General features: G+C 38.8%; 3 protein-coding genes across 6 annotated transcripts in view; 2 read left to right on the forward strand and 1 right to left on the reverse strand.

Annotated features, from left to right (window-relative positions):
• Window positions 1-14,654, reverse strand: part of LOC109043431 (uncharacterized) — a 272,968-nt gene extending 258,314 nt beyond the window's left edge. Inside the window, exon 1 of the mRNA XM_072298261.1 lies at window positions 14,638-14,654. The gene's annotated coding sequence lies outside the window, so the exon portion shown is untranslated. The remainder of the gene's footprint in view (window positions 1-14,637) is intronic.
• On the forward strand, window positions 152-13,192 carry LOC109043443 (uncharacterized). 3 transcript variants are annotated; one of them, XR_011899541.1, is made up of 5 exons: window positions 152-255; window positions 2,118-2,780; window positions 3,923-4,206; window positions 5,095-6,175; window positions 8,027-8,165. XR_011899541.1 is itself a non-coding variant. In XM_019060644.2 (4 exons), the coding sequence occupies exons 1-4, from the start codon at window positions 7,442-7,444 to the stop codon at window positions 12,113-12,115; spliced, it is 1,926 nt and encodes a 641-aa protein (XP_018916189.2). In that variant the 5' UTR covers window positions 7,204-7,441; the 3' UTR covers window positions 12,116-13,192. The 3 variants fall into 3 exon arrangements, 1 of the variants encoding a protein (XP_018916189.2); XR_011899540.1 differs by lacking the exon at window positions 152-255 and adding an exon at window positions 1,403-1,626; XM_019060644.2 differs by lacking the exons at window positions 152-255; window positions 2,118-2,780; window positions 3,923-4,206; window positions 5,095-6,175 and adding exons at window positions 7,204-7,480; window positions 9,379-9,659; window positions 11,167-13,192 and having other exon boundaries at window positions 8,027-8,683.
• Window positions 14,655-18,179: 3,525 nt separating the features above from the next.
• LOC109042655 (uncharacterized) lies at window positions 18,180-23,690 on the forward strand. 2 transcript variants are annotated; one of them, XM_072298268.1, is made up of 4 exons: window positions 18,180-18,789; window positions 19,317-19,973; window positions 20,612-20,895; window positions 22,688-23,690. In XM_072298268.1, the coding sequence occupies exons 1-4, from the start codon at window positions 18,751-18,753 to the stop codon at window positions 23,637-23,639; spliced, it is 1,932 nt and encodes a 643-aa protein (XP_072154369.1). In that variant the 5' UTR covers window positions 18,180-18,750; the 3' UTR covers window positions 23,640-23,690. The 2 variants fall into 2 exon arrangements, with proteins under 2 accessions (XP_072154369.1, XP_072154370.1); XM_072298269.1 differs by having other exon boundaries at window positions 18,180-18,759.
• The last annotated feature ends 642 nt before the right edge of the window (window positions 23,691-24,332 follow it).

The raw sequence follows: 24,332 nt of genomic DNA on the forward strand, positions 1-24,332 counted from the left end.
AATTTCAGATTTTTTTTTACATACCCGTCGTGATTTTCGAGCAAATTCACCCTAGAGTGTAATAAATCATCTCTCGCAACAGGCCCATTTGAGAGGGAATGGCGCACGAAGCGTTTTGTATGATTGAGTGTAGACCTGTGTTGCCGGTGCGCGGTGCGTTACAACGAGACAAGAATGCAATGGAGATGGCGATGAAAATTGGAACCTTAGAAACGCCTTCAAATGGATGATTATACATCACAGCACAACTATCAAGTATGTAAAATTGTATCAGTAATAAATGAAGGCTCGAGCAAATACATACGCGTTGTAGGTAAAAAAAAACGGGCTAATATAAAAGCTAATTAGGAGGCTTTAATATATGAGAGTATATATATAGTTATGTTTTCATAAAATCAGAAAATCAACTCATATCCATACATTATCCTCTTATTTAAACAGAACTGAGAAAATAACGGCAGCACGAGGTCAAAGCAAATATAAAATACGATTACATATGAATCAGTGAGAACGAAAACACACCTACTCAAAAAAATGAAAGTAACCAAGACACACACAAAACTGCACAGTGGATAAAGAAATTAGTCTGAGAAAAATGGTTTTGGTGCCGAAAGACGAGCACTTAGTGACATTTTAAAAGTCCAAGTTGGAACAGATGTGCTAACTTCAATGACCTTTACAAAAATTGACTGTCTATACTGAAAATTGAGCATTTTCGAGCGACCTAGTTGGTGTGTTTTCGATCTCACTAATTCATATGATACTAGCGGTAGACTGATTCAGTGACTACGTCATGGTTCAAAAGTAAACATGCACATAACCTTGTTTCTGATTCGCGTATTTTGCAAGATGATGGTAAAATGCGTCCAAGTGTTTCTTACAATCGAAATTTATCGTACTTAATGAGTCCTTAATTGATTTCTGACCGGTCTATGACTAAATTTTAATAAATTAACGCAGTTGACTCATGATCATGATGAAATCGCACATGAGCTTATGTTGGTTAGTTTTGGTTTGAACCAAGAGTTCGATATTACATCGACTGACGAGGTCACTAACTCAGTCTGTTGAAGGAATTGCAAACAAACCGAATTTGGTATGATGTCGGCCCAGGACAGTTCTAATCTTTACAGTCACAAAATTTCATTTTTTATGGAAAATTACTTTTTTATGATGAAGGTTAGCTCCTGAAAAAATTGGAATGGTTTAGGGCAAAATATTGATTTTCGATTACGCCTAGAATTCTTGTGGCAAGAAGACTGGAACGGTTTGGGTTTTGTTATTATCACCACTATTTATCTAAATTGATGATGAGGTTATACGCTGGTTGAATGGGTGAGATTGCAGTAAACAGCGGAGTTCAGTGGCTGTCATGAAAGTTTTGTTTTTCGACGAATGTTTGTTCTTCTAAGGATAATTTTAAAAACCGACGGATTTATCCAAGATAGGTAACTTCGCGAAAAAGTTAAACAACCATTTCGTGAGTGATGCTCGAGTTGCAATGAAGTTGTACAATCAGTTCCAAGGATCAGATGCAAAAGAAGAGTCTTTTTCTAAGAGGATTAGAACCGTTGAGGAGTCAAAAAGATGATTTTGCCATTGCTGTCTCTAATCATAGCTGCTTCAGTAAGTACAACCTCCGAATAATATTTAAGGGGTCTTTCAGCAGGGTAATATACGTCTACCATTTTGAACATTAAGCGAGATTAAAATTGAGCTGAATGCCTCTAGTTTAAAACTGAGGTGCGATTGTGAGGAGTCCATGATTTATATATATGGTGTCAAACTGTGAAAAAAGTATAATTCAACGCAAAAACATTCTATGGTACAATTTGTAAGTACCATTTGTTTCAGGGAATTCATTATACTTATTTCAACATTTCATGATTTCACAAATTTGTTTAATTATTGTCTCACTTCAATGAATAGAAAAGTGAAACGTAAAACGTTCAAACTTTTGAACTGTAGAACAAAAAATTGGATCATTAAAATATAATTCTCAATGCTATGTATCGATCCTCATCCATTGAGACATTGAAGAAAATATCAATGCAATTATTCGCCTACTTGATTAATGCCTTTGTGTTCATTCATTTGTGTCTATTATCTCTGTGTAGGAAGCTTCAAATACCGACGAAGAACAACGTAAATGTACCACCTTCAAGGAACTCACAAAGACGCGCGAATTCATTGACAAATCCCTGCTGATAAAGTTCATTCTAGATAACCACTGGCACATCTACATCGAGGCTCCTCCTGGTTTTGGCAAATCTACAAATCTTCGGATGCTCCAGGAGTTCTTTTCTGTGGAGGTGGACTCACGCGGATTCTCTACCAACGCGAAAAGGATCCTGAAAACTGACGAAACCTTTCAAGGTATCTTAAAGAGGCGTAGAGGCCTTTGGAACATTTCAACAAAACGCGTAGCATTCCTAACTGACACCGAAAGCAAATCTGTCCACGTGAGTGATCCGGAACCTTTGAGTGCCTCCACAAACTCTTTGACAAACTATGATACCTTCTCGAAGCCGCCCCTGAGAATACTGCAAGAATCACCGGAGTTGTTCGAGACCCAGTTCGCTTATCATCCTGTTATCTTTATCGACTTCGGATCTTTGTCCTTAAAGTCTTATGAAGACTATATACGCACTTTTCATATAATGGTCTCGAAGCTCTTTGAAAAATTTAAATACTTGTTAAAAAGTATGAGGCTTACCAGAGGCAATAAAAACGAATATTTACTCTACCGTGACCAAGTTATGAACCTGAACATCGTCCAGGTACGTACACTATCTTGAAATATATGTGGTCTACTTGGAGTTCAAGATTTTATGGTCTAATTAGATTTTATTATCAATTTTTAACGTCTTTAAATGGCTAAATTCGTTCAACTCGTATTCATGCGGCGATGTTTCAAAATATCCTTCCCTATTTTTAGGACGAGAAACCTCTACAGTATAAAACTTCTGTAGAGATTGCTTGGAATAAAGAAGAGCGATCATGGAAGTTTACTCTCTGTATAAGAAATAAAAATGACGAGAGGTCTCAAAAGTCGCAAACCAAGATACACGTTTTCTTAGTTAAGCCATTGATACGTTTGTTCACTCACCAAAAAAAAGGATGTTGACTTAATATTCTGGATGTAAAAAAGTGTGTGACAACTTACGAGACGCTGAGTTGACCGTCACTCACAGCAGTTACTATAGCAGTGTCCTTAGTTAAGTCATTGATACGTTTGTTCACTCACCAAAAAAAAAGGATGCTGACTTAATATTCTGGATGTGTAAAAGTGTAAAAGTGTGTGTTACAACTCACGAGACGCTGAGTTGACCGTCACTCACAGCAGTTACTAATAGCAGTGTCAAGATGTACAGCTAACTGCGGTTCACTCAGCGTTTTGTGAGTTGCCACAAACTTTTTTTACATCCAGATAATGTTTAGTCAGCATCAGTTTTTTTATCGGTGTAATATTGAGGAAAAAACAAAAAATCGTATTATTGTTTACCTATTGGTCGATTTGTGACTGCAACTATTTCTTACCTATCTTACCTATTAATCTAAAAATGCAATAAATAACACGAACTAAATAACTTTTGATAATTTATGAGTGCCAGAAAATAAAATTGCGATCTACAACTATTTTGACGTCCTTTAAACGTACTCAAGATTGGTTCCGAAAAAATTCTCAGATCTTTCTAGTAAACGTTGACATCAACCATAAATGAGTATTTACTTGGAGAGTTAAAACTTAGAAGAGTTAGAGAGTTTGTCAAAATAAAGTAGTTGGAAAAAGTATCTTAAAAGCTAGCCTGCGCCACTGACATCATCTCTTATTTATCGGAGAAAACCGTACACTGTATCACAAACGCCAAAAAACAATACAAATCAACATTTCCTACTGTTAAAAACATTATTTTTGCAGGTTGTGCTGGGAGGAGAAAAACTGGCCCAACTCTTGTCAGCACATCATCACCGAAAAGTGATGGTTTTAGTCGACAACTTTGACGTACCGATACGTGAAGCTCTCTTGGCGTCACATCTCAACGATACAAGTTTTAAAGGTATAATGTGGAGTGTTTCCCGGATGGTCAAGGGGATGACAAAAAGTAGGTTTGTCCATCGAACCGTGGTGACAGGCAGTCTCCGAATCGAAATTGTAGAGGGACTGATGCATCTCCACATCTTCGAAGACGAATCTCTGCATCAGTGAGTTCTTCTTTTTTTTATTATTTGTATAAATGCTTAAAGTGGTTGGCCCGATTAAATTGACAAGTTTAAGTTTATACCTTCACTGAAATATAGATCAAAGCTTAAAGATAAATCCTAACCGAGGATCCATGTTGGTTTCCATTCATTTTTACTCGGACACACGAGACTAATGGGAGAGGGCGGGGGAGAAGAGAGAGAAAGAAAACTAAAATGACTTTGGATCAGAAAAAATATTCTCATGAACCTGACTCATCTTTGAGGAGGCACAACTAGTATACCAAAGACACATGCGAGACAATACGGACCCTGAGGCTAAAATGCACAAGTTTTTACAAGGTATAAGAGGTTTTGAAGTCCTATAGGTGGTAACACCTTATTTAACCGGATGCAAAACCAAAAAAATTTTACTGGAGCGAAAGATCAAAAAGTAAAAACCACGATTGTTGGTTTTGACACAAATTGTTTTTTTTTAATTTTGGAAAAGTCAATCGCAGAAAAGAGATACAGTACAAGTAGATGGCATACGCCGGTTCGACCACAGCTGTTGCCAGATTGTGCAAAAAAATAAATAATTATTTATTTATTTGCACAATCTGGCAACATCTGTGGTCAAACCGGCATATGCCATCTACTAGTACATTGAGGAGACTTTTTAGCAGTAAAATCGCACAAAAGCATCATCGAAGATTTTAGTAGAGTATAAAAGCCTCTGAACGCACGATTTGCGTAGTCAATATCGAGCATTCTCTTTATCGCTTCTGTGGGCACTTTCTTCTCAGTCATCGGAATTTTTGGCGTTTAGATGATTTTAGACCCCTTTCAAAGTTTAAATTTTGATCCCAAAAATACCCTCCTATCTGAAATTATTACTTTATTCTCTTTCAGGTATTATGGCCTTACAGAGGATGAAATTTTGGAACTTGCTAAACGCACTGATAGACAAAAAAGTGTCGCCAACGTCAGAGATTGGTACAGTGGTTACAAAGCAGCGAGCAAGGGCCACAATATCTACAACACACGCTCAACGACGAGTTACTTCAAGACAGGTGTGTTTAGGCCTTACCGGTTTGAGTCAATCAAATTCAGACCCTTAAAAACTGTCCTAGATTTTAAAAATATCGGTCATGATGTGGAAGATGCCTTCGATGATAAAACAAAGGTCCCAATCAGACAGAAAATTTCACATAAACACCTCGAGCAACTGCGCCGAGCTATATTTGCCACCAATCAAACTGTCCATTACAGGAACCTAGTCCTACAGATCCTCCTCGACCATGGTTTTTTTACCGTTCAAGATGAAAATAGACTCCACGTACCGAACTTCGAAACAATGCTTGACATCAAAAACTTAATCTTCGACCGAAAATACTACATCAACAAACTAAAAATTGGTAACCAGATTATCGATCACTTTGTGCAAAGCATCGAGCAACTAACAGGGGAAGAGGCGTCCTTCCGCAACTTTTCGACAGCGGTCACAGCACTCTTTAAGAACCGCCCGCCACGGGGTGCACGGGAACTGGCGCACACCTTGGTCACTTTCGTGGCTGACGCTCGCAAGTTTAGCTTGTTGCGTGGTCAGATAACTCTGGACCAAGACCGGCAAGATGTCCTTGTAAAGCGATCAACGGAAACGGGGATTATAATTGGGATCCTGGTTGGGTCATTCATTAATGGTGAAGCACTGAAACCTGTATATCTCAAGGGTTTACAAGTGTTTCCAGACTGTAAATTGAGGGTTGCGATTTTGGTAGGTTTCAACCCGCTAAGCCGGTTTGCAGATTTTAAGTTTTTCCACAAGTGTGACAATGGCACCGCTGTGGATAGAAGGGAGGACTAACTTGAGGCGCACTACACCGATGAAGTCACGACAAAAATATGGAAAAATGTAATCGATCATGACTTCAAATCATTCCTGCATCCAACAATCACTGCTGAGTAGAGAGCGACCGCCTAAAGCTGAGAGGTAGGTGTTTAAAAGATAGCAAATCTAATGAGAAGGGCATGACGGGTTCTTGGTTAAATTCAGCATTTAAATTTAAATTTTAAATTGGTCAATCAGATTCAGAGCTATATTTATTACTTCAGTGGTATACTTAGCGATCTTTGAGTGATGATTTTTAGTTCTTTAAGATACCATGATGCTTTTCTAGGAACTCGACGGTCTCAGGATAAATTCTGCAGTTACTCGAAGCACCTACGGCATCCCCTGAAGTAGGCTTTTAAAATAACTCAAATGCATGGGTCAATTGCGCTTGTCACAAAATCGTGTTTGGATGCTTCATTCTCGTAGATCGGCTAAAAATAATAAAATCCGTCCTAACAGCAACTTACTACGTTCAATATTAACCGAGATATCGCACTTCGAAGGATTCGGTTTAAAACGGCATCCACTGCGGTAGTGACACCCTTGGTTTCTTCCATCCTGCTTTCATCCGGGATTCGACCTCCCTATCAAAATAAAAAAAACTATTCCCGACATCTGGGCACACTTCACCAAGTTTTTCTCAATTTCACGACGCTAACGAACCAAGACGTTTGCGTAAAAATACCGTTGAGACGTGAAAAGTCACAAGATGAAAACAGAACGAGGCTCTTGAACTCAAACGGTTCCCTGATACTACTATTCGTGCTTTCTGGATGTGCTTGAAGTATCATTAAAATTGAAGGCGAAAAGAGACACTTGGTCCTAAGTCCGACTTTGAACCGCGCGTAAAAACGACAATTTCTATAAAAACGAAAAAACTAACCCAGATATCCGCGCATATCTACGGTAAAACTGCAAACCCCTGACGCGATGCTGCATGCAGATTCCCTGCAGTAGTTTGATTTCCCGAAAGATGACTGACTATGACGGACACCTCAGTTCGGTCATTATTTTAAGTAAAAACCACTGGTGGCCCTGGTTCCGCCTGGTCTCATTATACAATACTGTTCTTATCAACGCTATTTATCTAACTTGATTGTGACGTTAACTTTAGTTGGGTCGGTATAAAGTTAATAGAGGTGTAGACGTACAGTATAGCGGATTGGATATGTGACAAGAAAAAGTGTTATTTCTTTAGGAAACCACTATGAAAAAAGGGGAGGTTTTCCCCAAAACCAAAAATATCATTTTGTCAGAGTTGCCCAATGGTAAATTTGTGGTGAAATCATCCAGTCACTTGTTGGGATCAAATGCGACGCACAAGACTATCTCTCAGGAAATTGGAACCTTTGAAAAAACGAGAAGATGATTTTACAAGTACTGTTTCTGATTGCATCCGTTTCCGTAAGTCCAACCCTTTCATGACGTTTCGGCTTGCTGATTTGAAGAGAGAAACATAATAATGAAATTTTAGAGTTCCTGAATTTATAAAATGAAATTTACTTTAACGTATATTAAAATTAGGTCACGTGCGGACTTGTCTCAATATTACAGCGCGTCACATAGTGAAACACATTATTCAAACCAGTAATATATTTTTATATGCCGCACTGTCTAAATTGAATGCATGGTTTAGAGGGTTCGTTCAACCTTTTTGGGAATTTTGTGATTTGACAAACTGTCGATTCTGTATCTTGTCAAACAGGGAAACAAAATTTACGAAATACGTCAAGAACTATGTACATTTATAGACGGAAAGAATCCTCTGAAATTTTTGAAAAAAAAACCATTCTAGGAATATCGGGATGAAAAAATCACATGTACTGAAAAGCGAAATTTTTCAGACAAAATGCAAATTTTTCAAGTAATTAAAGGGGGAGATCTGGAAAATTTAAAGAAGGATTTAATCGATGATAAACGACTTAGCCCGTTATTTTTATTTCTTTACAGGGTGCTACAAATACCGGCGGAGAGCCACGGAATCATACCACCTTTAAACATCTCACTACGACACGTGAATTCATCGACAAAACCCTACTGATCAAGTTCATCCTGGACAACCATTGGCACATCTACATCGCGGCTCCCCCTGGTTTCGGCAAGTCTACAAACCTGAAAATGCTCCGGGATTTCTTTGCCTTGGATGTCAATTCTCATGGATACTCCATAAACGCGGCAGAGATCCTGAAAACGGATGCAACCATTCAGAACGCCCTCGACAAGTGTAAAGGCCTTCGCAACGTCTTGACAAAAAGAGTGGCTTTCCTAACTGACACTGAGGGCCACTCAATACACGGGAATGTTACGAAACCTCATGGTGTCTACCCTCTGAAAAACTATGAAACTTTCTCAAAGCCAGCACTGCAAATACTGGAGCAGTTTCCGGAGTTGTTCTTAACCCAATTTGCTCGCTATCCTGTTATTTTGCTCGACTTTGGAACTCTGTCTACAATTTCTGATCAAGACCATTTGCGCTCTTTTCAAAGAATGCTTTCGGAGCTGTTTAAACCATTTTGTTACTTGTTAAAGAGTAACAGGCTGACCCCCGACAACAAGGATGAATTTTTACTCTACCGCGACCAATTTGAAAAACTCAGCCTAGACGAGGTACGTATGTTGACTCGATAAGCCTGACTAAATTAGTAGCATCTCAAGACCTCCGCAAGTATGGAGTTTCCGTTCTGTTCCTTTATGAATTTGATTAACAAGAATGTAAAATAGTACACTGTTCCAAGGAAAAAATCGCACAGATAGTCTCCTTTGATTTCTTGAATTTTTTTTTGAAAAATCAATGTACAAATGATTGATGAATAATACTGAGGGATTTAATAGTTATTATTAATAGTCATTAACTAGGCATCACGCATTCAAAAACATAACATTAATCTTATGAACGCATTTCAAAAATATCAAAAATACAAAACCTGTACAGCAGTTTAAAATCTACAAGATCTATTAATATTATGTCAGGTCTGTATGATTTTTTTCCATCAAATTGAATATTTACGAGGTTTTTTTTTTTTTTTTTACAAGTTACTGCGACTTGTGGGAAAGAGAACGAAGATTTTTAGAAAAGGAGTGGGGGGGGGGGGGCACTGTAACTGAGGCACACAGGAAAAGAATGTGCCTCGGTGGTTGTGGCATTGCCAGAATCTGTTATTTAGCATTCGTCGGTTATGAGTGGTCCAGAATTACTTTTTTCGACTCCAAAACGTGCTTATGCCACTAGGAAGTCTCTAAAAATCTCTCAAAAACTCTAAAAACAATCAAATCAAATTAACCGAACGGCGTATTTTTTGTAGATCACGGTCGGAGGAGAAACACTTGCCCGACTCTTATCAACACATCATCACCGAAAATCGATCGTTTTAGTGGACAACTTCGACGCACCCATCCGCGAAGCGCTTCTGGCACCACATCTCAATGATAGAAGTTTCAAGGGGATCATGTGGGGTGTTTCCCGATTTGTCAAGTTGCTCATAAAAAGTAGGTTCGTCCACCGGACCGTGGTGACGGGTACTGTCAGAGTCGACGTTTTCGGACTGACGCATTTCCCCATCTTTGACGATGATTATTTGCATCGGTAAGCTCCTTTTTATGTTGATAAAATTTTCAGAACGCTTAGGCCGTATCAATGGACGATTTTGAGTTATACCAAAATCTAGACTGAAAAACCTCAAAGATGTTCAGTAGAGCAGATTTTATTAATTTACTTATCTGTTGAATTTAATTTTTTTTGAAAGTTACAAATCTCACCGACCAAATTTTTTCATTTTGAAAACTACAAACATATTAATTTTATTATTTATTAACTATTAATACACTATGATATTCCGCAGAAAATTGACCTAATACAGTGGACTCTCGATAATTCGAAAACCTCGTTTATTCGAAGGAAAGTCCGTTTCCCTTGAAAATCTCTCGATAATTCGAAGAAAATCAATGTATTTTTTTCCCCTTGTTATTTCGAAATTTTTAAGCTAGCGCGGCCCTCTATAATTCGAAATTGCGACGAAAATTCTCTCTGTAATTCGAAGTGTGGGAAGTAAATATGGTCCTCCCTCTATAATTCGAAATAAGACGGTACATTCCCTCTACAATTCGAAGTCAACTGTTTATGTACCTGGGTGTCTGAAAGAGCTGATAGGATTGTCAAAATGTAAACATGTAATTAATAATTTTAAAATTAAATATGAATAATTAATACTTAATAATAACTTAGTGTAATTTTTACCTCAGTGAAGAAATAAACTGATATTTTTGGTTCCTTTTGACGTAAATCCGTCCATTTGCCTCTCTACATTCGAACCTCTCTAATTCGAAATTTCCCCACATGAATCGCTTTAATTGGAACTCTCTTTATTTCGAAACCTCGCTAATTCGAAGAAAAAGCCGATTCCCTTCAATTTTGAATTATTGAGAGTCAACTGTAATAAGGCAATACAGAAAAATATGGGTAATAAGTCTGAAAACATTTCAAAAACTTGGGGCGTTCCGAGGTCTTCGCAATCCGATTTATTCAACCGCAGAAAAAGCTGTTAAATCCCTACGTAGGAAAGTAAAATGAGAGCAAAAAATAGATACCTCGATATCAGTATTTTCAGAGGATGGGTTTATCTTTGAATACAGCAGGTTAATTTCGTTCCTGTACTTTGAATTTTTCTTGAAGTTTGTCTTCCATTAAGAATGGGACATTCAAGACCATAAACCGTCCTGCCTAAACGACAATTTGCTAATGTTAAACATGGTTTCGCGCAGGGGCAGACTGGAGCTAAAAACTTATCCGGAAATATTCGCTCTCAGTGGTTCGGTCGACCTATTCAAGTTGTTTTATGGCTGTGTCAGACGATAACCCGGCCCATAAACTTTATCCCTAATATCGATGGCCCACCGGGATTTTTGCCGGTTTTCACGTCTGCCTAGTTCGCTGCTAGTTTTGTAAAAGCAATAATGTCTGTGGTCAGTTATAATTGTTCTTTCTTCCTATTCAAGTGAAAAATTAGCGTAAGATGATATGATGTTATTTCATGGCGTTATATTTCCATTTCAATGCATTTAACTCTAAACTGTGATTTTTTCATCATTTCCAGGTATTACGGCCTGACAGAAGGTGATGTTTCTGAGCTAGCTAAACGCTTTGAGAAACAGAAAAATGTTGCTGACGTTAGAAAATGGTACGGTGGCTACAAAACAGCAGGCGAGGGTCAAACTATCTACAACACACGCTCAACGCTCACTTTTTTTAGAACGGGCGAGCTAAAACCGTACCGGTATCAGTGCATGAAATTCAAAACATTAAAAAACCTTTTGGAGTTTGAGAAAGTAGGCCAATTTATGGAAGATGCGTTTGACAATAAAACTCGGCTGCATGTCCGAGAGAAGATTCCACAGAAGCTCCTGGAGCAAGTGCGACAAACTGTATTCGGCACAAATCAAACTTACATCCATAAAAACGTAATTCTGCAGATTCTCCTTGATCATGGCTTTTATACCGTCCAAGACAGAGATACCCTACACATACCGAACTTCGAGGCAATGCTGGATATCAAAAACTTGATTTTCGACCGAGAATACTACATCAATAAACTAAAAATCAACGACCACATTATTGATAACTTCGTGCAGAGCATTGAGCGACTGACAGGAGAGGAAGCGTCTTTCAACAACTTCTCCGCAGCTGTTACAGAACTATTCAAACATCGCATTCCGCGAGGTGCAAGGGAAACAGCTCACACCTTGCTCACTTTGGTAGCAGACGCTCACAAGTTCAGCTTGTTGCGTGGTCAGGAGACTCTGGAAAGCGACCGGCAAGATGTGCTCGTTAAGCGGTCTGAAGAAATAGGCATTGTGATTGGGATCATCGTGGGGTCGATTAACAAAATAGCGCTGAAACCTGTATTTCTCAGGAGCTTACAAGTGTTTCCAGACTGCAAATTGAGGGTTGCCATCTTGTTAGGTTTGAAACCGCACGGACTAATCGGAGATCTTGAGGTTCTTTACGCACTTGACAATCGCACTGAAACCAGAATCACACGCTGAATATGGACGGTTGGACACGTAGCTGGATGTGGGAGTCATTGGTCCGGTATTGAGTAGTCACACACGAGGATAGGGACTCTCAGCAGATATTAGTTTGTCTGAACTATTCGAATAAGTATAAAACATATTTAGGATGAAAAAGACCTAAAATTATGAAAATTCAACTGTTGAGCGCCGACCCCCAGCTCCCATATTCAGCTGCCAAATTCAGCGTGCGATTCCGGCATGATATAGATAGCGGTAAGAACCAACCAGTGTTCGAAACTCACAGGCGCAAACGCGCCAAATGCACCTAAAAAATGAAGGCTCTGCGCCAACGTGGCCCCTAAAAATTGCCCCCTAAAAATTTGAATTTTCATATTGGGCGTTCATTCGAAATTTTCAGCACAACAAGTGAAAGCTTTTTCTATTCTTCACGATTTCATCCTTAGTGCTTTTGTTTTCCCCAAGTTACAGCTACTTACTAGTTTTGTTACGAAACCGTCTTGCGTCTAACTTTTCACTGAATGCGTCGTTAAGTCAAAAAGTCAATTTGGCCCCTAAAAAATCTTCAATGGCGCCTAAAAATCGGGCTTAATGCGCCACGTGGCTCCTAAAACTCATAGGTGAGTTTCGAACACTGGAACCAACGCAGGTCATCAATAATTGTGCCATAACGATATCACAGGCAACTGGTGGTCGCCAATGACGGCATGTTATTCCTCTATTCAAAGACCAGTGTTAGATGTTTGAGTATTGGAACATACGTGAGAATTGGCATTCCATCGTCACTTTTAGGTGGAGGCATCACCGTGTCACCTCTCAAACAAAAGCGTTGATGGCGTAAACCAAGTTTCTCAAATGTCAAGAACCGGAATTTAAGATTCGCATGATTACTGTTAGATGTTACAAAATTTTCGCTCTAATTTTATTTTTGAAAAAAGACAACTTTTCCAAGCAGATCAATCGCTTCAGTCTGAGAAAATTAGCTCTTTTTAACGTCAACAATTTGTGCTTCTATTGTATCCTAATGTAATAAGTTATTTATATAAATTGCTATATTAAATAAACAGCCCTATTATGCACTAATAAATTAAACATGAAAACTAAATGCTTATAAATGAAACGAAAGTTTGTACAAAGAACACGATTTGCGCATCATTATTAAAATCAAAGAGCGTTACTGATGGCAAATGGTAATTCTTTGGTAACGGATACAGGAATGACAATTATTGAGCCTGACACGCGCCTTCTGTCTATTTCTTGAGTATGCGTGCGGTTACGACTTATAAGTCTATGAAGTTGCTTCGCTCAGAAATGAAGGCATAAGCGAGGAAATGATCAATTAGAATAGAATCTGGTTTAAAGTCTTAAAAGTCTTTTATAAACGGCGCGGTCATGCGTCTGACTTTCCTCTCGCTTTCTTTAAAGCACACAGTAAGCGTACTTTAAACCTAAACTTCACTGTGTTAAAATGTTTGTGACTCAAATATATTATTATTCACTCAGAGTCTCTCATTTTACATACTTCATGTCGCACGTTTCCAACATATATGAGTTTTTCTATTCTGCAGAAGTTTGAGTGACCTTCTCATTGAATTCCTACTTAGTAATTGAAGTGTAATGAAGTTTTTGTTATTGATCAATTTTCCGACGAATTTTTCATTAATTTTTATCATTAACGGCAACTTGATCACCTGTTATATTAATCTATACCAAGTAACCTCACTCTCGGAAGCGCCTTGCAAATCGTGGCTAGGCAACTTCTCTTGTGTTACGGTATAGTGCCACCGCACGGGCATGGAGTGCCTTTTTTGAGACGATTTCATGCAATGGCGCGACGTGTCGTGCTTTGCGATACATCGAATGATCTGCTATTTAAACCTATGGGCAATGATCTATAAACATGGTGTTTGCAGTGAAAACCTTAATAATCGATTCTTTACCATAGGTTTAAATTACGTATCAAGTAATTTCGGCTATCAGCAAACTGAGGCTCTAGAATAGATAGAATGTAACCGTCTAGGGCGACTATGAGAGTGGGTTTGATCAGATGCCGTATCGCATGAGGAGAAAATGTTTGAGGTGAAACTCGAAAGTTCGAGCTTTTATCAATATAAGAATATGTTCCATCGACATGAACAAACGCTTTCTGGGTTTCCGGGTTGGATTGTAAAGCTTATTGTGGAAATTCGTTACATGCTCCTGAATATAAGTTGTGCGATTAATAGGTCCAAATCCTATATTCTGGGGGACAAGCTTAGAAATCAGCTGATTTCTCACAATATTAATGGCAAAGGCCGTGTTTTTTCTAAATACGCGCACTGAGCGCGTTATTATGTGCACAATTGCGCATCGTGCCCTACGCGTCATGTACCTTTGGAAAAATGTATTCGGTCAAAATTCATTCGTGGTTTAATGTCTAATTAGGGAAAGAGTAAGTGACTCGACGAGTCTGTTTCAGATACTTTGGCACACTGAACTCGTACCGAGGAAACATTGATCAATGCATGCGGTAAAATATGCAAGAGAGATTTACATACCTTGTGTCGGGGTTGCAGGTTGCAGCTCACAGCACAGGTTTCTGAAAATAGAAAAAAAAAAACTCGTGATTAAATGGAATGATAAAAATCTAGAGGAAAGCTACAGGAGGGATCTATACTTCTGCGGGCGAATAGTCAATAATTCTATCTAACATTGATATTCTAAGAGTTTTCCCGATTATTGAAAATGAAATATTATCCTGATGGTTATTATCCGCTTGATTTCCACATTTAACGATGTGAGCATAATGCCTACATAATACGTCAGTTGTTGTGGCAGGTGAACACAGATAAGATTTTCCTTCATTTTCGTGTGATACCACATCACATACTTCCTCCGGACACCGAATAAGAGAGCGCTTGATTTCCACAACGTTAGGTATCGAAAACTTCGTGTCCCATGCGAATTTCCCCGGCCGAGAATTCGCAGCTCAGAATTCGTAGTAGTTTTTCTAAGGCTATTTACGCGCCTAAGGAAATTTTGGATCGTTCAATCCGAGAGAGTTAAAATGAAGCAAATACAACTGGTCAGAAGACAACTAAAAATCCATGCTCTCGTCAACTCTCGCGTCGGTTTTTCCTGGCTGAGAATCTAGGAGCTCGGAATTTTTAGAGTTTTTCCGCGCATGTAAAAATTTAAATTTAATTTTAAATTATGTTATTATGTTTACCTGGCTAAAATGTTTGCGCATTGCTCGCATCAGTAGAGGTTCCAAATATTTAATTTTGATGGAAAGTAATACAATAGCCTTCGAATTATTTAGAGGTACAGAAAGTTTTCATTGTACGCTTTCATCGGCAGATCGAGCACATTCTGCACTGCCGCGCTAAGGAAAAACGCCGTATGAACATTCGAATGTTACCAAATTTCTCTTTAGAAAACATTTATTTTAAAAGAAAGTTATGAGTATGATGTATACTAGGGGGCTATGCACCCTGGGACCCTGGCCGCTACGCGGCCCAACCCCCTGAAGGCGCTCCGCGCCTTCAAGAGCCTGCTTTGCGGCCCTTTTTAGTAGCCACAGCGTAAGTAAAATACATATTTTTATGATAAAATTTGTTTAACACATCCCGACAAAACTTTCATGACGGTGGTAGTAAGAGCCTAATAGACTATCGATGCTGTCTGATTTTTTCTTTATTTTCACTTTTTTCTTTTATTTATTCATTGATATTTTTTTTTAAAAAAAATTTCTTTTGTTTCCGATATTTATCGTTGCGTCTTTCTCTTTTAGCTTCTTATCAATGTTGGTTTTATTTTTCTGCTAAAAAAAATAGGATATTACGTATATTTTACTATTTAGAACGAAATTATTTTTGTTATTGATAATTTTTGATAAAAAAGAAGAAAAAATTTTAAGTCAAAAGAGTGCGTTACGCAAGGATTGATTAATGAATCGTTGCAATAAAACAACGTAAGATGATTTACAGGTCGTAAAAACTGTATGCAAGTGTCAGGATTTGGACATACGTTTCGGAACCATGAGCAGCTGACGCCTTTTTAGGGCCGATTTTTTGATTCGTTCTTTGATTTTAACTGTGATGCGCAAATCGTGTACAGATTGTCCTTTCATTTATATGCATTTAGTTTTCATATATAATTTATTAGAACCTGAATAGGGCTGTTTATTTTAGATAACAATTTATAAATAACTCATTACATGTTTAGGAGACAATAGAAGCACAAACTGTTGACGTTAAAAAGCGCTAAATTCTTAGACTGAAGCGATTGATCTGCTGAAAAAGTATTTTTTCAAAAATAAAATTAGAGCGGAAAATGTTTAATTTTATCTAAAAATAATCATGCTAACTTTAAATTCCTGTCATCAATATTTGAAAAAACATAGTTTACATCATCAACTCTATTGTTTAAATCACTGTGTAAACGTACTTTAAATCGAAACTTTCATGTATTTAAGTGTTTTGCGACTCAAATGTACTTGTATCCATTCAATGTCTGTAGTCTTTGTACGTGCCTCATGTCACGTTTCCTAAATATATGAATGTATTTTCACTCTCGAGAAGTTCGAATGACCTCTTTACTCACTTCCTCCAAATTGAAATTTAAATTAATTTGAGGTCATAGTGGTCAGCGCTTCAGAATCTAAGTCGATGGGTCCCGGGCTCGAATCCCGGTAGTAGAGCGACAAATTTTCGCGGAACTGACGAATAGATCTGCAGTGACAGATTCTAGTCGGCTTCAATCCCTGAAAATTTGAAAGCCTATAGCCTGGACGTACGAAGCCTGCGATGATGTCTACGGACACGATATAAAATCTCTAGATGGCCATGGGTTCGAAGTTGGGACACAAACCGATGAATCAGCAACAAAGAAAAATGAGGTCACCGTTTTTTATAAATTTTCCGACTAATTCTTCCTTAATTTTTACAATCAACTTGAACATCTGTTGGAAATACAATAACAAGTAGCCTGACTCTGAGAAGCGCCTTCCAAATCATAGCTAAGCAACTTCTCTTGTGTTAGAGGTGTCGTCAGCTAAGTTGACGGTTGTTTACTTTCGGTTTGCAAGCGCCGACGACGATTTTGGGCCTATCCACAGACCCTCACTCGCTACTATCCATCTTGAAAACATCCGTCTTATGATCATATTGTAAACAAACTATGTTTCAGTTATGATTCCCGATCTTTACGTGGTTGTAATTTCGTTGTAGCTGAAAAGTAGAGTTGTTCGATGTTTGAAAGTATCAAAAAACCAATTCAGACTTGTGTTACTTTGTTAATAATTCATTACCGCGAGAGTCCGATGTTTTTGAGATGGACAGTAGCGAGCGAGGGTTTGTGGATAGGCCCAAAATGGTCGTCGGCGCTTGCAAACCGAAGGTAAACAACCGTCAACTTAACTGACGACACCTCTAGGGTATTGCACCGCAAAGGCAAAGAGTGTCTTTTTGAAGGCGATTTCATGCATCATTGGCAACTTCTCGCATGCCATGCCTCCAAGTAATTTTAAGCTGTCTATCTAGGCATATGCGCATCCGATGGGAGGGGAAGGGTGCAGGGGGCGCACGCCCCCCCTTCGCCCAAAAAAAATACGAGGAAAAAGGAGCGAACGGAGGAAAAAAGAAGGAAAGACGCTTACGTTTGGTACTCATACGCGACGAACTTCCAGATTTGAAACCAAACTTCGGATTCGTAAAAATTCACAAATTTTCTGGGGCAGGCCCTTGGATCCCCCTTCCCCGTTTGAAGTGCCTACGTCCGCCTATGAATCTATGATATCTCTTATCGCTGTTGACGTACATTAAAACTGCTTATTGTATCTAATTATATTTGATATGATTAGGACTGTGGCAATTTTAAAATTATTCTCAACTCTGTGCGTACAGCTCCATAATAAAAACCCTCTTCTAAGGCTTCCCACTCTACCCTAGTTTCTCTCCTCGGAAAAATTGCATCCATCATTGTTATTCGTTCAATTAAGAGAAAGCCTCTAGGCTCACAAATTGAAACAGGTTCGTAATGTGGATGATTTTCCTCTTCCTCATGAAAAATAGCCATTAAATGGTGAGTTGCACGAAAAAAGTTTATCGCTGAATCTCAGAGTGCTTAATGATCCACTTTCGCAGTATTTTCTACAGAAAAATCGATTTAAAAAGGGGGTAATCAGCCGCTTTGTGACGTCATAACGCGATTTTTCGAATGTAAGACATTTACGTCAGAGGGTATAGATATAGGGTGTTCAAAAATTTTTGCGTCCGAAATAAATTATTACAAGAAGTCTGTAGCGTCGTAAACTGAGATATGCGTTTTTGCAAATTCACTGTCTAGGTATTTGAACCCATGCTCTATTTTTACGTCAAGATGTTATCAGCTCAATTCATATGCAAGAATCTAGGTTGTGATAAGCAGAGCAACTGTTCTGTGTCCGTAGTGAGGGCTATAATTCTCTGCAAATGTGGTTCTTTTTCAATAAACAACATGAAATCCTAGTAGTATGCCAGACAATCAGTCGAAAAAAAATCCATAGGTATCATTTTACAAATTAAGCCCCTAATCGTGAGTTTGTGATGACTTGGCGCGTTGGATTTCCAAACTTAGGTGTGAAAGCAAGACTGTTTTTGGGAGTTTGACGCCCTTCAAGAGCCAAAAGGATGATTTTGGTATTGGAGCTTCTTGTTATATTTATTTCAGTAAGTTCAGCTTTCTCATTATAGTTCCATCCAGAGGTTTTTGATAGAACAAGATGCTGCTAAAAATCTCGAGTTTGAGTGTAATTTAGAAATCACATCCTCATAACCTGAACTACATTTGGCATAGCTATACATGTTTTATTTTTCTACTTTAACATAATCCGTATTTTGAAAAGTTTGTTGCATTTTTTCGCATTTAATGATTTAACGAATTTTTACATTATTTGAAAACTTCATTTGACAGAAAGAAAAAAAAGAAGAAAAAAAAAATCTGTAGAGTTTCGAATTTTTGAAAAAAGTATGAACGTAAGCAGGAGAATAATTCTCAGATTTTTGGGACACCTAATACAGGCAGGAACAGCGATCAAAAACTTGCTTTTACAGATGAGCAAAGCTTACACACACGACGAAAATTATGAGGATCTGAGTGGAAAAATTCATATTCATGGTTTGTAGCATGAATCATCATCTGCATTCTGCATGAACCATCAGTAGAACTTACCCACTGAATTTTACTTTTTACACAGGTGGTTTCAAATACCGATGGAGAATCTGGCATCCTTAAAAACCTCGCTCAGACAAGCAGTTTCATAGACAAATCCCTACTAATCAAGTACATCCTAGATGGTCGTAGGCACATCTACATCGAGGCCCCTCCTGGTTTCGGCAAAACCACTAACCTTCAATTGGTTCAAGATTTCTTCACCATGGAGATCGACTCCTATGGATACTCCATCAATGCGGGAAAGCTCTTGAAAACCGACAAAATCTTTCAGGACGTTCTGCAGAAGTATAGAGAGCGTCACGAAAACACCTCCACAGAACGCACGGCTTCCAAAAACGAAACCGTAAGCGAATCCGCCCCCGTGAACGTCACGAAACCTATCAATGCTGTCGGAGACTACCTGAAGAACTACGTTACCTTTTCGAAGCCGCGCTTGAAAATACTGGAGGATTGGCCGGAGCTTTTCGAGTCCCATTTTGCTCGGTATCCTGTCCTCATGGTAGACTTCGGAGTTCTATCGACAGATTCTTACCTGGACTACGAAAGTTCTTTTACGATTATGGTTTCGCGACTCTTTGAACAATTTAACTACCTGTTATTGAGCAAGAGGCTAACCAAGCTCACCAAGGATGAATTTTTACTATTCCGCGATGGTTATAAAGAACTTAGTATAGGTGAGGTACGTATGCTGATTTCCTGAGCATGGCTAAACTAAACGGAGTCGACAGTTTAACTTATTTCAAAAGTTAGATAATTTATGTTTTATTCTTTTAATTAATCCGTTAATAGCACGACGTACGCGGAAAGAAACACCTATTTTGGGGAAGACCAAAAGATCATTGCAGTATACCTACCATAGCCAGAATGTATAATGAGATAGAAGGGGGAACCTATCGATACCAAGCAATCCGATTTCAAGGGTAAAAACATTTTATTACATGGGAGGGGTCAAAAGATGAGCAATTCATGAAAACTGCAGTTCAGCTTATGGTCTTGTTAAATTTATTGATTACGAAATTCAAAGTTCACTCTCTTCCTTGAAGTTAGGATAAAATGGCGCAAAAAATCCTTCGCGTTTATTTAAAAAAAAAAAACATATCCAAAAGGCAAATTAATACTAGAAAAAGGTTATCCTTTAAGTTTGAAGAATTTTTCAAATAAATTGAGCTCATAAAAGAATTTCAAAGGTCCGCTTTGACACATCCATTAATGGTATAATTTCTCTCAATGAGCTTAACGCAGCCATATCAGATCAAATAAGCCGAAAAGCAACGTGTAACTTCATCGCATTTAATTACAAGACACATATTTTTGCAGGTTGCGCTCGGGGGAGAAAAGCTGGTCCATCAATTGTCTTATCATCATCAGCAAAAAGCGATAGTTTTAGTCGACAATTTTGACATACCAATTCGCAAAGCTCTTTTCGCGCAAAAACTTGATGATGAAAGTTTTACGAGGATTGTGGAGAATGTGTGTCGATTTGTCAAGTTGCTTGTAAAAAGCGAGGACGTGTTCCGGACCGTAGTGACGGGCAATCTCAGAATCAACATCACAGACGGATTGGTGCACCTTCCCGTCTTCGAGGATAAATTTTTGCATCAGTGAGTCTTTTCTCTGTCAAAAAGTTTATTTTATGCTCGGAATAATTTCGAAGTGTTAATTCGTTGGTATTCTTCAAGAAAAATACATAACAATTTTTCCTTCTTTTTGGTCTTAAAAGAAGACCTATTTGTAATAATCTATTTCACCGACTGGCTACTAGGCAAAGTTAGCAACACACAATTGAATTTCATGTCAAACGATTGAGGATTATAGTCACATAAGTTTCAATTATATTTTTCGGTACTGTTCATAGGCTTTGCTAGACCTTCATGTTTGGAGATGCCACAGTAGTTCTACATAAAGTAGGGGGGGGGGGGGGCAAATTTTCCATTTTTTCCTTGCCAGAAATGCAAATTTGATGCGGGAAATCAATTAAGTTAAAGGCAACATAACTGCAAACCTAACAATGGGCTTCCGGTCTTCTAAGTTTGAAACTTCGTAAAAATCTATCATAGAACTGATGTCTAATTCATAAACGGCTCAACTCAAATACCTATGAAAGACTAAGTTCAGAATAAATGACTCTTCGTTGTAGAAATGAAATTTAATGATAATGAAGGTAAACTGTCTTAAATCGGTCACTGAATCGTGATATTATGATTTTTTTAGGAATGTTTTTGTATTTCTACGGTAACTTTTCTCTCAGGAGAGAATGTGTAGCATATATCTCCATTTGGAATAATAATCTTACGGTAAAAAACGGTACAATTTTTGTAAAAGACGCGATCAGCAAGAATTCTGTTGAGGATATAGTGTGTATAAATTGCCAGTGTGATGCTAATTGCCAGTTGCCAGTGTGTGCATTATTTTTAGTGTGAGTGTTACACATGTTCATAAAATTTCCAAGTCTGCAGACTGGGAGACATTTTTGCCCCGTCCACGGACGAGCCACATTCGTTCCCCAGTCTGCAAACTGGCGAATGTTGAATCCACGCACTGGCCAGTCGAAAGTCTAAAAATTACGCCGAAGGGACCATTCGCCAATTCTGAATGCAATCTATACGCTAACCTACGAATGCCTCATAAAAACTGAGCTGACAATGATAGTTAATTACGGCGCCATGATGCAACTTTTCGTGTTCCTCGGATGTGCATGTTGCCGATTCAAAAATTGAAGGCGTTCCCACGTTTCTCACTTTTTTAGCAGTGCACGCACTGGAAAAAAAAACACATTGGATCTAGAGTCCAGACTCTTAAAAACATCGACAAGAAAAAATACTCTTGATTCAATCTGATTTAAGTTTATATCAAGAACCAAGCCTCTTAATTTGAGCGGATTTCTTTGCTTTCAGCTTAAATCTGATTGAATTAAGAGTATTTTTTCTAGTCAGTGTTTTCAAGAGTCTGGACTCCAGATCCGAAGTGGTTTTTTTTTTTTTTTTTTTTTTTTTTTTTTTTTTTTTTTTTTTTTTTTTTTTTTTTAATCCAGTGCGGGACTTGCCACTTGTTGCAATCGAATAAGAGCGTACCTACGTAGGGACATTATTGCCAGTTAGTGGCATGAGGCCAAAGCCAGAATAGTATAGATCGGGCCTAAAGCCAATAATTCGGTTAGTATCTCGACCTACGAGTATTACTCCGACTTGGTTGTTAAGAACGTTATGAGTATACCGTAAAAAAGTGCTGAGAATCGTTGCTGAATTTTGCGCGTCACGCGCAAAATTCAGGCATCGGGCCGATGACTTCCACATTCAAACCACATTCAGCTCCCACATTCAGCGTGTGATTGCGGCATAAATTCATAGAATCATCTCAGGGCATAACAACTCTTTTTCTTCTTTTTCCCCCTAGATATTACGGCTTAATAGAAGATGATGTATTTGAGCTTGCTCGGCGCTTCAACAAAGAAAAACACATTGCCGAGGTCAGAACTTGGTACAGTGGTTACAGATCGGAGCGTAAGGGTCATAATATCTACAACACACGCTCAACGTTGAGCTACTTCCAGACGGGTCAGCTCAAACCATACCGAAATGAGTCTGTAAATTTTAAAACTATGAAAACCCTCTTGAATTTTGAGAGGTTGGGCCGTGAAATAGAGGATGCCTTCGATAATAAGACACGACTCCTCATCCGGCAAAAGATCCCGCTGAGGGCTCTTGAGCAACTCCGACGATCGATTTTTGAACTCAAACAAACTTCATCCGTTGTTCATCGGGATTTGATCCTGCAGATCCTCCTCGACCATGGTTTTTACACCGTCTATGACGGAAACAGACTCAGTGTACCGAACTTAGAGACCAAGTTGGACATCAATAATCTAATCTTCGACCGAGCATACTACATCACCAAACTAAATATAACCAACCAGACCATCGATGACTTTGTTCAGAGCATCGAGCGAATCACTGGCGAGGAGGCGTCTCTCCACAACTTCTCCGTCGCGGTCACGGAACTCTTCAAGTACCGCCTGCCGCGAGGAACTCGGGAACTAGCGCACACCTTGCTCACTCTAGCGGCAGACGATAGCAAGTTCAGCATACAGAGTGGTTGGGGAACGCTGGAAAGCGACCGGCAAGACGTCCTCGTGAGGCGATCCACGGAAATGGGAATCGTCATCGGGATCCTGACTGGGTCGGTTACTGATGATGCGCTGAAACCTGTGTTCGACAGGTGTTTACAAGAGTTCCCAGAATGTAAATCGAGGGTTGCGATTTTGTTAGGATTAAAATCGCGAGGATCGCTCGGGGATCTTGAAGTTCTGTACGCGTTTGACAATCGCACTCGTGTGGACACTAGATAACAGTGAGAACGGGCCGGATCGTCATTGGAATAACAACGGATCCAATGGCCGACAAATGGAAATGTTGCATGTGTGAGGAATTTGCGATTTGACTGATAATTCTTATGTAAAAGTTCTCGAGAAACACGATGGTGCCACTGGTTTTCTCTGAAATCAACTCCCAAGCTCAAAAAAAGCTCTCAAGTTGAGGCCAAAATGGAGGGATATCCCACGCTATCCTGAGAGTCCACCTCTACATCAAAACAAACTCTCCATGCAAAGATAGGGAGCAATTACATTGACAGGGTTGCCGTGTTTTCAGTTTTGGAGTCCCTAAATAAAGTGGCACCCCTGTCAATGTATTTGCTCCCTATCTTTGCATGGAGATTTTGTCTTGGTGTCGAGGTGGACTCTCAGGATAGCGTGGGATATCCCCTCCATTTTGGCCGCAACTTGAGAGCTTTTTTTGAGCTTGGGAGTTAATTTCAGAAAAAAACCAGTGGCACCATCGTGTTTCTCGCGAACTTTTACATAAGAATCAACAGTCAAATCGCAAATTCCTCACACATGCAACATCTCCATTGCCGAGACCTGTTTTAATCCGAAATCTCCAGTTGTTCCGAGACAGCAAGGCGAATATTGCCATTTTGTTGGGATTACAGCAAGGTCGGGGATCTCAAAGTTCTGTATGCGCTCGAGAATCGGACCATTGAG

Source organism: Bemisia tabaci, chromosome 3, assembly GCF_918797505.1.
Source record: "Bemisia tabaci chromosome 3, PGI_BMITA_v3".
Taxonomy (NCBI): Eukaryota; Metazoa; Arthropoda; class Insecta; order Hemiptera; family Aleyrodidae; genus Bemisia; species Bemisia tabaci.